General features: G+C 52.9%; 1 protein-coding gene across 1 annotated transcript in view; it reads right to left on the reverse strand.

Moving 5' to 3' along the window:
* Nucleotides 1-603: 603 nt before the first annotated feature.
* Nucleotides 604-13,997, reverse strand: part of VSIG10 (V-set and immunoglobulin domain containing 10) — a 36,800-nt gene continuing 23,406 nt past the window's right edge. Inside the window, exons 5-10 of the mRNA XM_084868407.1 lie at nt 11,064-11,357; nt 8,364-8,474; nt 6,274-6,289; nt 4,705-4,846; nt 1,805-3,728; nt 604-1,591 (exon numbers count right to left, since the gene is read on the reverse strand). Of these exons, the coding sequence (XP_084724533.1) occupies nt 3,714-3,728; nt 4,705-4,846; nt 6,274-6,289; nt 8,364-8,474; nt 11,064-11,357 (578 nt within the window). The 3' untranslated portion in view covers nt 604-1,591; nt 1,805-3,713. The remainder of the gene's footprint in view (nt 1,592-1,804; nt 3,729-4,704; nt 4,847-6,273; nt 6,290-8,363; nt 8,475-11,063; nt 11,358-13,997) is intronic.

Genomic DNA, 13,997 nt, shown 5'->3' on the forward strand with positions numbered 1-13,997 from the left:
GCCTCAGCTGGAAGCTGGGGTGACATTGTGGGGGCTGCAGCGAGCTGGGCCCAGGTTACAATCTCCAAAGCCCTCACCACGGAGACCATGGGACCCGGAGGCTGATGTGAACTGTGTTGTCAAGCGGCCCATCTAGCTCTTTAGACAGCCTGCGGTCTGAGCAGAGAGGCAGAGGTAGGGAGGGGGAAAAGGAAGAACAGATTGCTCAGAGACAGTTTAAAAAGGTGAGGGTGTCTCGGTAGGTTGCAGGGGTCTTCAAACTACGGCCCGCGGGCCACATGCGGCCCGCAGAAGAGTCTGATCCTGCCCGCCAGGTTTTTTGGGCAGTGAGCGCAGCCGAGGTGTTACAGTAGGAATTAGTAGTTCATATAGTATAGCTCTCTGAGGGACCGTGATCTGGCCCCCACTTTAAAAAGTTTGAGGACCCCTGGGAGGGTGGGTAGGACCTACAAGCCATGGAGAATAAAATGGCAATGAGGACAATATGGTCACCCACAGTGGGAAAGCCATTTCCCCACATCTTCCGGGTTACTAATCAAGTCTCAATCAAGTCCACTAAAGCTTTTATTTAAAAATAACTTTATTCCATAATCTTTTTTAAAAAAAAAAATCCATTATAACCTCAGGATGAATTTCTCCCAACCCACCTCCCCCATCAAATATTAAAATGTAAAGAATGCAGACCATCTGCTTATTTTTCTTTGCAGCAGATCCCCGCCAGCCCCACGGTGAGAAGTACGGGTTGGCACTTATTGCATCATCATCGCTTTGACCCAGCCAGGAGGCTGCCCTGGGGGTTGCAGTGCATGGGCTGTGGAAAATTCCCACCATGTGCCTTCCTGCTGCGGGAACGGGGCCCGGCCGTGCTCGGGAGAACCGGGGCTCATATCAAAGCCACAAGCCTGCAGGAGCCCTTTCCCCAATGCCCACCAGGTTTTGAGAACAAGAAATGTCAGTTGTGATAGCCCTGAACGCTTTGTCTTCCTGGTTTTGACAAGGAGACCTGGTCTCCGAGCTTACAACGCATCCAGGTAAGAATGTACAGTGTGAGGTGACAGCGTGGACTCTGCCACACAAAGTCCGTCACCGTTGACAGCAGGCCTGTGGATGGTCACTCGCTCCTAGTGACCTGCTCATTGGGAGATGGGCCACCTTAAAAAAAAAAAAAAAAAAAAAAAGCAAGCCCTAATTCTTTAAAAATCCTTAAAGTGTGAAGATCCCCCAGGACCAGGGTGTGTAACTGACCCAGCCGTAATGTGCACACAGGGCTCAGAAGCCAGGGGGCAGTCCCAGCTCCCTTAGCCAAGGGTTTCTAGTGTTTGGCACCCAGGTCTGGAAGCTCCCATTTGCGAGTGGAGAAATTCCGCCTCGAAGATTTTGCTACCTCCCAGGTACGGGTGCGAGAGAAGAGGACATGGCAGAGCCATCTCTGTGATCTTGAAAAATCACCCGTGTTCCCAGCGAGGGATTTTTTATTTTTTTTTTTTTTTTTTTTTACCACAGTTTCTTTTCTTTTTAAAAAATGTTGTTGCCTCTGCCTTATAGACACCTAGATTCAGAAATGGGACTTAAAAAAAAAAAAAAAAAGGAACTGGGATTCATCTAAAGCACATGTGTCAAACACAAGGCCCGCGGGCCAAATCCAGCCCGCCAGGCCTTGCAATGTGGCCCGCACCGCGCTGTCATCACTGCACTCCGCTGTCAGTTTATGACATTGTCAGTTTATGACTGTTCAGTAAACCATTCGGCCCACGATTTAGGCTGGATTTTAGATTTTGGCCCCTTCTCTGATTGAGTTCGACACCCCTGATCTAAAGCGTCCAGCTCAGTATTCAGTAACTGTAGGAACAACCTGTCTGGTATCCTGTTCTGTGAATGGCACTAACTCAGACTGATGAGGATGGTTACATACACGAGGCAAAAGGCCCGGCCAGACAAGACTGCAGAGGTCACGGCCGGTCTGGGAGTACACATGTGCAGCCAGCGCCTGAGCTCCCCAGGGTTCTGAGCTTGGGGCAGGGGGAGACTGCCTTCTAGGGACTTGCTTCGTTTAGTCGCTTCAAGAAAAGGGACCGACCCCAAGCACACCTGCAGGTAACCAGTGTCTCACTGTATGCGTCCCAGTCCGCTCCTGGAGAAGGGACGTTCTCCTTTAAGCTCCAGGTCTTGCCCATTGGAGCAGAACGTGCAACATTCAAGAATGCAAATTCAAGTCAGAGTTTTATACTTAGCACACACTCTTTGCACCTTTATAAGGCCCCGGACATTTTTAAAAAGAGATCTGGGTGAAATGGGGGGTAGGCGGGGGGATACCTCTAAAACTATACAGGCTCTACGGGAAGCATCAGCCGCTTAAACCCAGCATACGATGGTTTCGTTAGAAACTCGGCATCGTCCATCAGTGCATCTTCACAACATCATCAAAGAGAAGATGGGAACCAGCTCTCCCTCCACGGCCGGAGGAGCTGGTCTGCCCAAGGAGGACCGCCCACCAGCTACTCCCTTTCAAAAGGGAGTCTCCTGCTTTCTCACAAAGTCCCGGGAGAAAGGAAGGATGGGGAAGGCCGGAAGCTGACAGCTGACAGTGTCGTGTGAGAGGCTCTTGTATGAATACAAAGCTTTGCAAAATGTGAGGTTCTGATGAAAAGGCACTTTCTCTTCTGGGCCCCTGCCTCTTCTGAAAATAATTCTCTTTCCAGGGAAGCAGACGTGGTCAGGAGAGCTCCGATAAGGCCCTCGCCCGGAACCATCCCACAAAGAAGAACGGCGGGTCCAGGCGGGAGCTCGCACCTGGCAGCTGACGTGGTTTTCCTCCACCGGGGAAGGCAGAGGAGGACAGCGAGCATCTTGAGCACCTTTTAGGCTCATTCACGTCCAGAGTCCTCACCACGCCCCTGTATGACAGGTGTGAGTTCACCCATTTCACAGATGAGGACATGGAGGCCCAGGGCAGAGGCAAAGCAACCTGCCCAAGCCCATGAAACAAGGAGCCCAGACTCAGTCCTGGGTGATCCTGATTCACACTGCCCGACCCAGACTGCCTCCCTCGGACCAGCCTCAGGAGCTGACCCTCCTCACCTTTTCCAGGGAGCTGGCCGGGCTCCTTGGCTCACCTGGGCAGGGCCCAGGAAGTGTCCCTTCCCCCGCACCATGCCCCGTGCGCTGAGGTAAGCTGCTCACAGACTTCACTGGTGGCCAGGGCATGGCGGCCAAGGGCCTCCTCACACACCTGCTCCCCCCAGATCGGCATCCGTGGACCCGGATAAAGCCAGGAGTCACAGCAGAAAGGGCACCTCTGGTGCCAAAGGCAGCTTTCCCACACACATCGCCCCTGTTCCCAACGTTTTCCAGCATCACCGAGAAGAGTTACAGCAAATCAAACCGGCTTGTTAGAAAACGGACAGAGGTGTGTGTGTGTGTATGTGTGTATTTGTGCGTGTGTGTATTTGTGTGTGTGTATATTTGTGTGTGTGTGTGTGTGTGTGTGTGTGTGTGTGTGTGTGTGTGTTCGCTGAGAGCCCGGTTTAAACCCTCAGGCAGGGGTTCAGGTCGAAGCAGAAGGAAAAACTCATCTTCCGTGAGGCTCCCAGCTCACCGGGCCGACAGGAGGGCGGCTCTCTGGCTCACACCGGCCTGTCTTCCTCGCGGACCAGCTCACTCTGCTGCTCGCTGCTCTCGTCTGGAGGGAGGAGGAGACCAGGTTGGGGATGATCTCAACAGGGGTGACCCTGTTCCCATCCGCCTTCAAAAACCTCCATTCCGGTCCCTCCCCGAGAGCCTCAGAGCCGATGTCCTGCAGAAGCAGGTGGGGGGCTGTGTGTTCCCTGTTCACCTGCTCCTCCCGTCAACATCCTTAGACGTGCTCCACCCTGTCCACCCTTCATGCCCAGGGCTCCCGGACTCCCCTCACCCGGCGCCCTCTCTCCTTCTAGCGTATTCCAATGACTAGCCTGAGGCCTGCCTCCGAGCCCACCTCTTCCATCCAGCCTCTCCTGACCATGGAACCCTCGAAGCTCTTGTCTGTCCCCTAAGGGCCTGGTAAGCAAGTCATTCATCGGGCAATCAACCCAATTCCTCCGAGACAGCTCCCTCAGAGCGTTGGGCAAGTCTTGCCTCTGTTTGCATTGTCCCCATGTTTTACTCTGTCCGCAGACAGGGCTGGCCTTCCTTTTCTTTTCTTTTCTTTATTTATTTTTTTTAATATACTTTATTGATTTTTTACAGAGAAAAAGAGAGAGGGATAGAGAGTTAGAAACATCGATGAGAGAGAGTCACCGATCAGCTGCCTCTTGCACACGCCCCACTGGGGATGTAGAGGCCCGATGCATGAAATGCATGCAAGAGTAGGCCTGTCTTCCCCTTGCTGCTGGCACCGGCTTTCCTCAGAGCCCTGGCTTCGTCGGAAGGACGTCTGGTCTAATTAGCATATTACACTTTTATTATTATATTATAGATAGGCTTTAACCAAATGTTTCAAATGCTTTGGTGGTCACATAGCTTATAGTCAAAGATTAAGAAAGTATGTTAGTCATGTTCTGAAGAAGAAATGTTTAACAGTAGACTTTGCTCCAGATTGGGGATGGGACGCTGTGGAGCCAGACCAGGATCAAAGGCAATTCAGAGGCGGTCCCTTAGGACCTGTGGGAGCAGGGAGGAGGTGGGGGAGGAATAACCAGGGAGGAGGTGGGGAGGAAGCCTTTATACCCAGCCCTGCCGTCCCCCTGACTGCAGCCCCCGATGAGTGAAGTGATATCCCTCCTCCTCCTCCTCCTCTGCAGCATTTTCTTCCTCCTCCGCCTCTTCTTCCTCATCCACCAGAACCATGACGTCGCCCATGTCTTGCCCCCTAACCGCCAAAGGGAGATTCAGGGTCAGGAGACGCCCCCGCGTTGCAGCGTCCGCCCCGCTGACCAGGAAACCCTGGGCTCTTGGCCGCCCCCCAGGTCACATGGGAGATTCGCCTGGTGACGCCACGAGGTGACAGTGGGACCGTAACCTCCCCGGAGGCCCAGCCTCAGGTGGGACCAGATAACCTTAGCTCTCTGGGCGGGTTTGCCATCCTCCCCTGCCCTGGGGACGGTGACCTCATGGTCCCAGGCTCCTCCATTCTACTGCCCTCCCAGCACGCACTCCAAAGCTCTGTTCCTCCCCCGAAGGGCCCTTATTTCCGCTCCACCCACTGAGCCCTCCCCGCCTCGTTAGTTAGGCCCCCGGTAAATGTCTCCCCCCTGCCCCCTGAAGCCCGTCCTGAGCTACGATCCCACCGGGAGTCCGTGCCCAGCGGGTGGAGCGTGTAATTGCTCCTGGCTTGCTGCTGGTGGTGCCTCCCCAGTGGGACTGGGCGTTTCTTTAGGAAAGAAGAGCACGTGCCACAGGCCAGGGACAGGCCTGGGACCGTCATCTCCTACTTAATCCCTGGCCTCCCCCCCCCCCCCCCCCCCCCCCCCCCCCCCGCTCCCCACACAGGCCGCGGCGGGAAGGCGGGGCTTGCCCCCGCACAGGGCTTGGTGAGGGCAGAGCTGGATTTGAACCTAGGCCGGCTGACTCCAACGCCTTTCCCACTGAGCCTCACTGCTCGTCCTGGGAGCAGGAAACCTGGGATGACAGGCTCCCTGGGGGAGGAAGGGTCCTCACACACAGGCAGCAAAGCTAACATTGTCCCATGGGGGGGGGGGGGGGGGCAAAACAATAACATCTCCTCACGGAGAATGGTGGGCTGAGAACAATAACGTGCCAGGCTGTTCAGGGGGAAAGAGAAACCAAGGTCCTCTGCTCCGCCCAAACCTCCCGGAACGAAGTGCAGTTCCATTTGGGTGCTCGGTCCCTCCTGGGTGCCCTCCCGGGAGGGGCCCAGGCGCGCTCAGACTAGTCCTCCCAAAGCCGCTGTGGACAGGGCTCACTCATCCGTCCGCTCCTCCTGGGAGAGCCGGGGAGGGGGGTGCGGGTGACTGGCGGACGCACACACTGCCTCTGCCTCAGCGCCCGCCCCGCCCAGGCCCCGCTGGAAGAGGAACAGACTTCGGAGCGGCCAGGCCAGGCCAGGCCAGGCCGAACGCAGCATCCCCCCCGGTGCTCTGCTCCCTGCCCGGGAGATGGAGATGCGCCCGCACCCGCAGGGCTCTGGAGGAGTTTGCCAATGCCGCCGGGGGAGGCCCAGCCCCGGGCCGGCCCCCCTGGCCGCAGCGGGAGTAGCTGTTCTGGTTCTGACAAAAGGAAGCCGCAGTGAAGGCAGATCCTGGACACGGTGCTGGACATGGGCTGGGGGACACTCACCTGACAGTGCTTCCCACTGCAGGGAGGAAGGAGACACAGTTACCATCAAACACCAGCCGCTCCAGCTCCCACCTTCTTACTCACTCTCCCATCGACCGAGGAAGGACAGGGGACGCCGGCCCACGGGAGAAGGGACAGGGCGTCCAGGGTGACAGGGCGTCCGGGGTGACGGGGCGTCCGGGGTGACGGGTGTTCGGGGTGACAGGTGTTCAGGGTGACGGGGCGTCCGGGGTGACAGGTGTTGGGGGTGACGGGGCGTCCGGGGTGACGGGGCGTCCGGGGTGACGGGTGTTCGGGGTGACAGGTGTCCGGGGTGACAGGGCGTCCGGGGTGACAGGTGTTCGGGGTGACAGGTGTCCGAGGTGACAGGGCGTCCGGGGTGACAGGTGTTGGGGGTGACAGGTGTCCGGGGTGACAGGGCGTCCGGGGTGACAGGTGTTGGGGGTGACGGGGCGTCCGGGGTGACGGGTGTTTGGGGTGACAGGTGTTCGGGGTGACAGGTGTCCGGGGTGACAGGTGTTCGGGGTGACGGGGCGTCCGGGGTGACGGGTGTTTGGGGTGACAGGTGTCCGGGGTGACAGGGCGTCCGGGGTGACAGGTGTTGGGGGTGATGGGGCGTCCGGGGTGACGGGTGTTTGGGGTGACAGGTGTTCGGGGTGACAGGTGTCCGGGGTGACAGGTGTTCGGGGTGACGGGGTGTCCAGGGTGACAGGTGTTGGGGGTGACGGGGCGTCCGGGGTGACGGGTGTTCGGGGTGACAGGTGTTCGGGGTGACGGGGCGTCCGGGGTGACAGGTGTTGGGGGTAACGGGGCGTCCGGGGTGACGGGTGTTTGGGGTGACAGGTGTTCGGGGTGACAGGTGTTCGGGGTGACAGGTGTCCGGGGTGACGGGGCGTCCGGGGTGACAGGTGTCGGGGTGACAGGGTGTCTGGGTGACAGGGTGTCCGGGGTGACAGGTGTCCGGGGTGACGGGTGTTCGGGGTGACAGGTGTTCGGGGTGACGGGGCGTCCGGGGTGACAGGTGTTGGGGGTAACGGGGCGTCCGGGGTGACGGGTGTTTGGGGTGACAGGTGTTCGGGGTGACAGGTGTTCGGGGTGACAGGTGTCCGGGATGACGGGGCGTCAGGGGTGACGGGTGTTGGGGGTGACGGGGCGTCCGGGGTGACGGGTGTTCGGGGTGACAGGTGTTCGGGGTGACGGGGCGTCCGGGGTGACAGGTGTTGGGGGTGACGGGGCGTCTGGGGTGACGGGTGTTTGGGGTGACAGGTGTTCGGGGTGACAGGTGTCCGGGGTGACGGGGCGTCCGGGGTGACAGGGTGTCTGGGTGATGGGGTGTTCGGGGTGACAGGGTGTCCGGGGTGACAGGGTGTCTGGGTGATGGGGTGTTCGGGGTGACAGGGTGTCCGGGGTGACAGGGTATCTGGGTGACAGGGTGTTCAGGGTGACAGGGTGTCCGGGGTGACAGGGTGTCTGGGTGACGGGGTGTTCGGGGTGACAGGGTGTTCGGGGTGACAGGGCGTCCGGGGTGACAGGGTGTTCGGGGTGACAGGGTGTCCGGGGTGACAGGGTGTTCGGGGTAACACGTGTCCGGGGTGACAGGCTGTCTGGGTGACAGGTGTTCGGGGTGACAGGGTGTCCGGGGTGACAGGTGTTCGGGGTGACAGGGTGTCCGGGGTGACAGGGTGTTCGGGGTAACACGTGTCCGGGGTGACAGGGTGTCTGGGTGATGGGGTGTTCGGGGTGACAGGGTGTCCGGGGTGACAGGGTGTCTGGGTGATGGGGTGTTTGGGGTGACAGGGTGTCCGGGGTGACAGGGTGTCTGGGTGACAGGTGTTCGGGGTGACAGGGCGTCCGGGGTGACAGGGTGTTCGGGGTGACACGTGTCCGGGGTGACAGGGTGTCTGGGTGACAGGTGTTCGGGGTGACAGGGTGTCCGGGATGGTGCTGATGGAACATCTGGGCCCAGTGAAGAAGCCTATGGGGTGGGATTTCCAGGGGGAGCCTAACAGGGGCCTCCGTCCCCCCCAACCCCCAGCCACCCCCTTCCAAACAGCCCGAAGGAGAAGCCGCAGGACCGGAGGAGAGCTTACGTTTCCAGCAGAGCACGGGGCTGTAATAGAGCAGGAGCCCCGAGACGACGGCCAGGCCCAGCAGGAGGAGGCTCACGATGGTGCCCACGATGCCCACGATGTTCAGGGGCTCTGCAAGGACATCACACTGCTGACCCCCCCACCACACACACACACACACACACTCACACACACACACACACACACACACACACACACGCCTGCAGCCGGCTCAGCCACGCCTCCCTCCTCCATCCGGGTCCTGTCTCATCTCGGTTTCACGATGTTGAGCGAGGCATGTGACCTCTCTGTAAAGCAGGATCGGTATCTCCTCTCCCGGCCTCAGACCGTGTGGGAACCAAGTGAAGCATGCGCACACAGGCACATGGGAACGTGAACATCTCTGTGCCCACCACACACCAAGGCTGTCCCGAAGGCCACGGCCATTAAGAGTGCAAACAGAACGGAGAACCCACTAGCGGCCCACACAGAAAAGGACACTTCACAGGCCCCCGCATAAAAGGAAACCTGACATATGACAGATTAGTGAGAAAACAGAGGAACTGTTTAAGAAATGGGTGCTGGCAAAAACGAGGGGGGAGGGGAAGAAAAACTTGGTCCTGACCTCACACCATTCACAAAAAGCATTAAAGATTCAATTATGGAAGGCAAGACAATAAGACATTTACTATCAATGTGATGGTTGGACAGTTAAAAAGATTTTTAAGATAAAAATTGCTAATGATATAAAAATAAATCCATGGAATCATCTACATTAAGGTAAGAATGTCTGCTAATCGGAGGATACCATAAAGAAAACGAGAAGGACCCACAAGGAACTGAAAGAAGACACCTCTAACATAAAACTAACAAGGAACTGGCATGTGAATCTCTAAAGAATGCCTTCATATCTATAAGAAAGGGTCAGATATATCAAAAGATACAAATATGGCCAAGACCGATTTGGCTCAATGGATAGAGCGTCGGCTTGGGGACTGAAGGGTCCCGGATTCGATTCCGGTCAAGGGCATGTACCTTGGTTGCGGGCACATCCCCAGTTAGGGGGTGTGCAGGAGGCAGCTGATCGATGACTCTCTCTCATCGATGTTTCTAACTCTATTTCTCTCCCTTCCTCTCTGTACAAAATCAATAAAAATATATTTTAAAAAAAAGATACAAATATGTATGGATTTCATAGAAGAAATACAAGCAGCAACTAAACATGAAATAATGCTCAACCTTCTGAGTAATCAGAGAAATTCAAGTTAGAACCACAGTGAGGTTCCATGTTACACCTCCCTGATGGACAGAATCATAAAGCGCCCGGTGAAAATGTGGAACATGGACGCTCATAAAATACTCTTACAAATGGAAACATCTAATCGCTTTGGAAGGTAATTTGGTTACCCCCAAAAGATAGAACATGCACATAACCTGTTACCCTTCATTTCTACTCCTTATACATATCCTAGAGAAATGTTTGTCAGGGGGACCTGGTGTATATGTACACACAGGAGCTGGTAAAACATTTTCATAGCAACACTGTTTGTTCATCAAAACAAAACAAAACAAACAAATCAGAAACAACACAAACATCCATCAGCAGGGAAATCAGTAGGTAGTTGTGTGATAATGACACAGTGGAAAGCTATGCAGCGATGAAGAGACAGACACACTGGGACAAAATGGGGAGTGAAAAAAGAAGTCACAAAAGACTATATTTATATGGTAACCAGCATTTTTTAAAACTCAAAACCAAAAATAAACAGCAATACTATTTAGTAGTGTGTACATACATAACAAAATTTTTTCTTAAGTCAGACATGAAATCCAGGATAGTGGTTACTTTTATTTTAGGAGGCCAGGATCAGACTAAAACAAGGCCTATAGGGGTGGTTGCAAGATAAAATACAGGCCCTGGCTGGTTTGGCTAAGTGGATAGAGTACTGGCCCACGGACTGAAGGGTCCCAGGTTCGATTCCAGTCAAGAGGACATGCGTGGGTTACAGGCTCCATCCCCAGTAGGGGCATGCAGGAGGCAGCCAATCAATGATTCTTTCTCATCGTTGATGTTTCTATCTCTCTTTTCCTCTCTAAAATCAATAAAAATATATGTTTTGTTTTTTAAAAAAAGATAAAATACAGGATACCCAGTTAAATCTGGATTTCGATACACAACAAATAACGCTCTAGAATCAGTATGCCCTGTGCAACATTGGGAACATACTTGCACCACTTAAAGTTATTCTTTGTTCTCCGAAATGCAGATTTAAGTGTGTAGCCTCTTATTGGTTTTGATGCTGTTTTCTAAATCTGGCACAATGCCTGGCGGAGACTCCAGCAGTGCTGGCCCTGACCTACATCTTAAGGGGGATGCAATTTCCTGGGTGGGATGGTGTTCATTTTGCTATTATGCTTCACCACTTACATTATAGTTTTTACTTTTATACATTTCATATTAATATATTTTTTAAATATATATTTTTTCACTATATATAGATTTATATATAGTACAGATCGATAGAAATCCTTGGGTATATAACAGATATTACGCACTGTTATCACTATGCAAATATTAGAGATTGAGGACTGGACCCTCGTTTTTCCCATCCATCTTGTCAAAGCAGATCTGCTTCTTCCAGACAGCAGAGACCCACCCGCAGGGGCGCTCCACGCTGCCACTCTCAGACCCCCGCCCTGGGCGCCTCTCCTCTCACTCACCTTTCACGCTCAGCCAAGTGGCCGCCTCCCTCACCCCCACGGGGTTCTCGGCCCGGCAGACGTAGTAGCCCTCATCCAGGGCCTGGGAGCAGTTCCGGACGGTCAGGGTGGAGCTCTGGCCCTCCTGGGAGATGACGTAGTGGCTGCTGGGCTGGATGGCCACCTCGGGCTGGGTGAGGTTCCGCAGCCACAGGATCCTGGCAGAGGGGTAGGCTCCAGACACCAGGCAGGTGAGGGTCACGTTGCCCCCCACGAAGCAAGTCTTCATGGGCTCGGAGAGAAGGGAGGGGCCGCCTGGTGATCAGAAGAAGATAAAGACAGACAAATGCTTAAGAAGACTCAAGCGGCCCTGGCTGGTTTGGCTCCGTGGATAGAGCGTTGGCCTGCAGACTGAAGGGTGCCAGGTTTGATTCCGGTCCAGGATATATGCTTAGGTTGTGGGCTCAATCCCCAGTGCAGGAGGGGGCCAATCAATGATTCTTTCTCATCAGTGATGTATCTATCTCTTCCTCTCTGTAATCAATAAAAATACATTTTTAAAAAAGATTCAAGCGGCCAAAACCAGTTTGGCTCAGTGGATAGAGCGTCGATCTGCGGACTGAAAGGTCCCAGATCCGATTCGGGTCAAGGGCCTGGGACCTTTCAGTCATGTACATCCCCAGTGGGGGGTGTGCAGGAGGCAGCTGGTGAATGATTCTCATCAACGTTTCTAACTCTCTATCCCTCTCCCTTCCTCTCTGTAAAAAATCAATAAAATGTGTGTATATATATATATATATATATATATATATATAAATAAAAAAAAAGATTCAAGTGGTGGCCTGAGATTTTCAAGAATATTATCTTCTTTCTAATGAAGCAACTTCAGGAATTTCTGTACCACACCTGGTCTTATCTACATATATAAAAGCTAAGTGACCGACCGTCCGTCCATAGGTCTGACTGATCAACCTGTGAGTACATATGACGTGCACTGGCAGTCTATAATAATAACAGTGTAATATGCTAATTAGACCAGATCTTCCGGATGACCTTCCAGATGAAGCTAGGACTACGAGGGCCGAAGGCGGCCGTTGTGGCTGCTGAGGGCGGAGCCCCTTGCACAAATTTTGTGCATCGGGCCTCTAGTTTAAAAAAAAACACTGACTCATGCATGTGCAATACATAAAGCTCCCATCGAATTTCTTAATAGTATTACTCCTTCGGGAATGCCATGTCATGAATTAAAATTGAAAGTGGGTGCAATCATTATGCTACTGAGAAATCTTAGTGGTAAATGGGGTCTTTGTAATGGTACTAGGTTAATTATCAAAAGATTGTGACCTAACATAATCGAAGCTGAACTATTAACAGAATCTGCGGAAGGAGGTTGTTCTGATTCCAAGAACTGATTTGTCCCCATTTGACACTGGCCTCCCATTTAAATTAATTCAAAGACAGTTTCCCGTGATGCCAGCATTTGCAATGACTGTTAATAAGTCACAAGGACAAACTCTAGACAGAGTAGGAATCCGTTTTCAGACATGGTCAGTTATGTATTGCTTTCTCTCTGTTAAAGTTAAAGTTGTAATTACTTCATCACAAGGGAAATCAGTCAAGCACTCTGAAAGTGTTTTTACTCTTAATGTGGTACAAGGGAGATATTAGAATAAGTTTAATCAATTTGTCATCATTGTTTTTATTAATGTTTTTATATCATGTTTTTGTTGTTTTTATAGCATGTCTTTTATAGCCACATTCCTTACTTCTGTGCTGTAGTTGTTATTGTTTATTTATTAATCAACTTATATATTATTTTCATATACATTTTTCTAATTTTCTCTCATCTCTGACACTTCTATTATAGAGGAAGGGCGAATAGCGATATTGAAATATTTCTTCTAATTAACTTCCTTTCAATGTGCATGAATTCGTGCACTGGGCCTCTAATATAATAACAAATGCTAACATTTACAGAGCACTGACAATGGGTGAGGCACTGTTATTCATATTAATCCAATTAGTTCTTTTTAACAACCCTGCCATTAGTTCCATTTTGCAGACGGGGAGACTAAGGCGAGGAGAAAGTTAAGTAACTGGCTCAAAGTCACACAACTAAGTAAGTGATGCAGCTAAGATTCAGCGTGACGCACTGTCCTGGTTTGTCAAAGTCCGTGGGGTCCTGGGCCATGGGGCTTTCAATGCGAAAACGGGGGACGTCTTGGGCAAACCCGGATGTCAGACTGGAACCCGAACAGCCAGGCTTCCGTAGGCCACATTCCTTACTTCTGTGCTGTCGGCTTCTATGTGTAACAACCACATTGAGCATATTTTTTTGAAAAAGGGCATACAGTCTGACAAGGGTGTTCAAGGAGACCATAAGGCAGCCGTACAGTTTCCTATTGCTGCTGTAACCAACGGCAGCAAACTCGGTGGCTTAAAACAAAGAAACGTATGCTTTCCCAGTTCCGGAGGTCAGAAGTCCAACGTGACATTATTAGGCTAAAATAGGGGTGTCGAACTCAATCAGAGAAGGGGCCAAAATCTAAAATCCAGCCTAAATCGCGGGCCGAATGGTTTACTGAACAGTCATAAACTGACAATGTCATAAACTGACAGCGGAGTGCAGTGATGACAGCGCGGTGCGGGCCACATTGCAAGGCCTGGCGGGCTGAATTTGGCCCGGGGGCCTTGTGTTTGACACATGTGGGCTAAAAGCAAAGAATTGGCAGAGCTGGTTCCTTCTGGAGGCTCCAGGGGAGAATCCATTTCCTTGTTTTCCCAGCGTCCGGAGCCACCTGCATTCCTGGGCTGGTGGCCCCTTCATGCCAACCTTTTGTGTCTGTTGTCGCACCACCCACTATAGAGGGTGACCTTCCAGCCTCCCTTTGGTTAAGGCTTCTCGCGATGACATCGGGCCCATCCGGAAATCTAGGACAGCCGCCCCATCTCAAA

Source organism: Pipistrellus hanaki (genome assembly GCF_964339955.1).
Source record: "Pipistrellus hanaki genome assembly, chromosome: 19".
NCBI classification, from domain to species: Eukaryota; Metazoa; Chordata; class Mammalia; order Chiroptera; family Vespertilionidae; genus Pipistrellus; species Pipistrellus hanaki.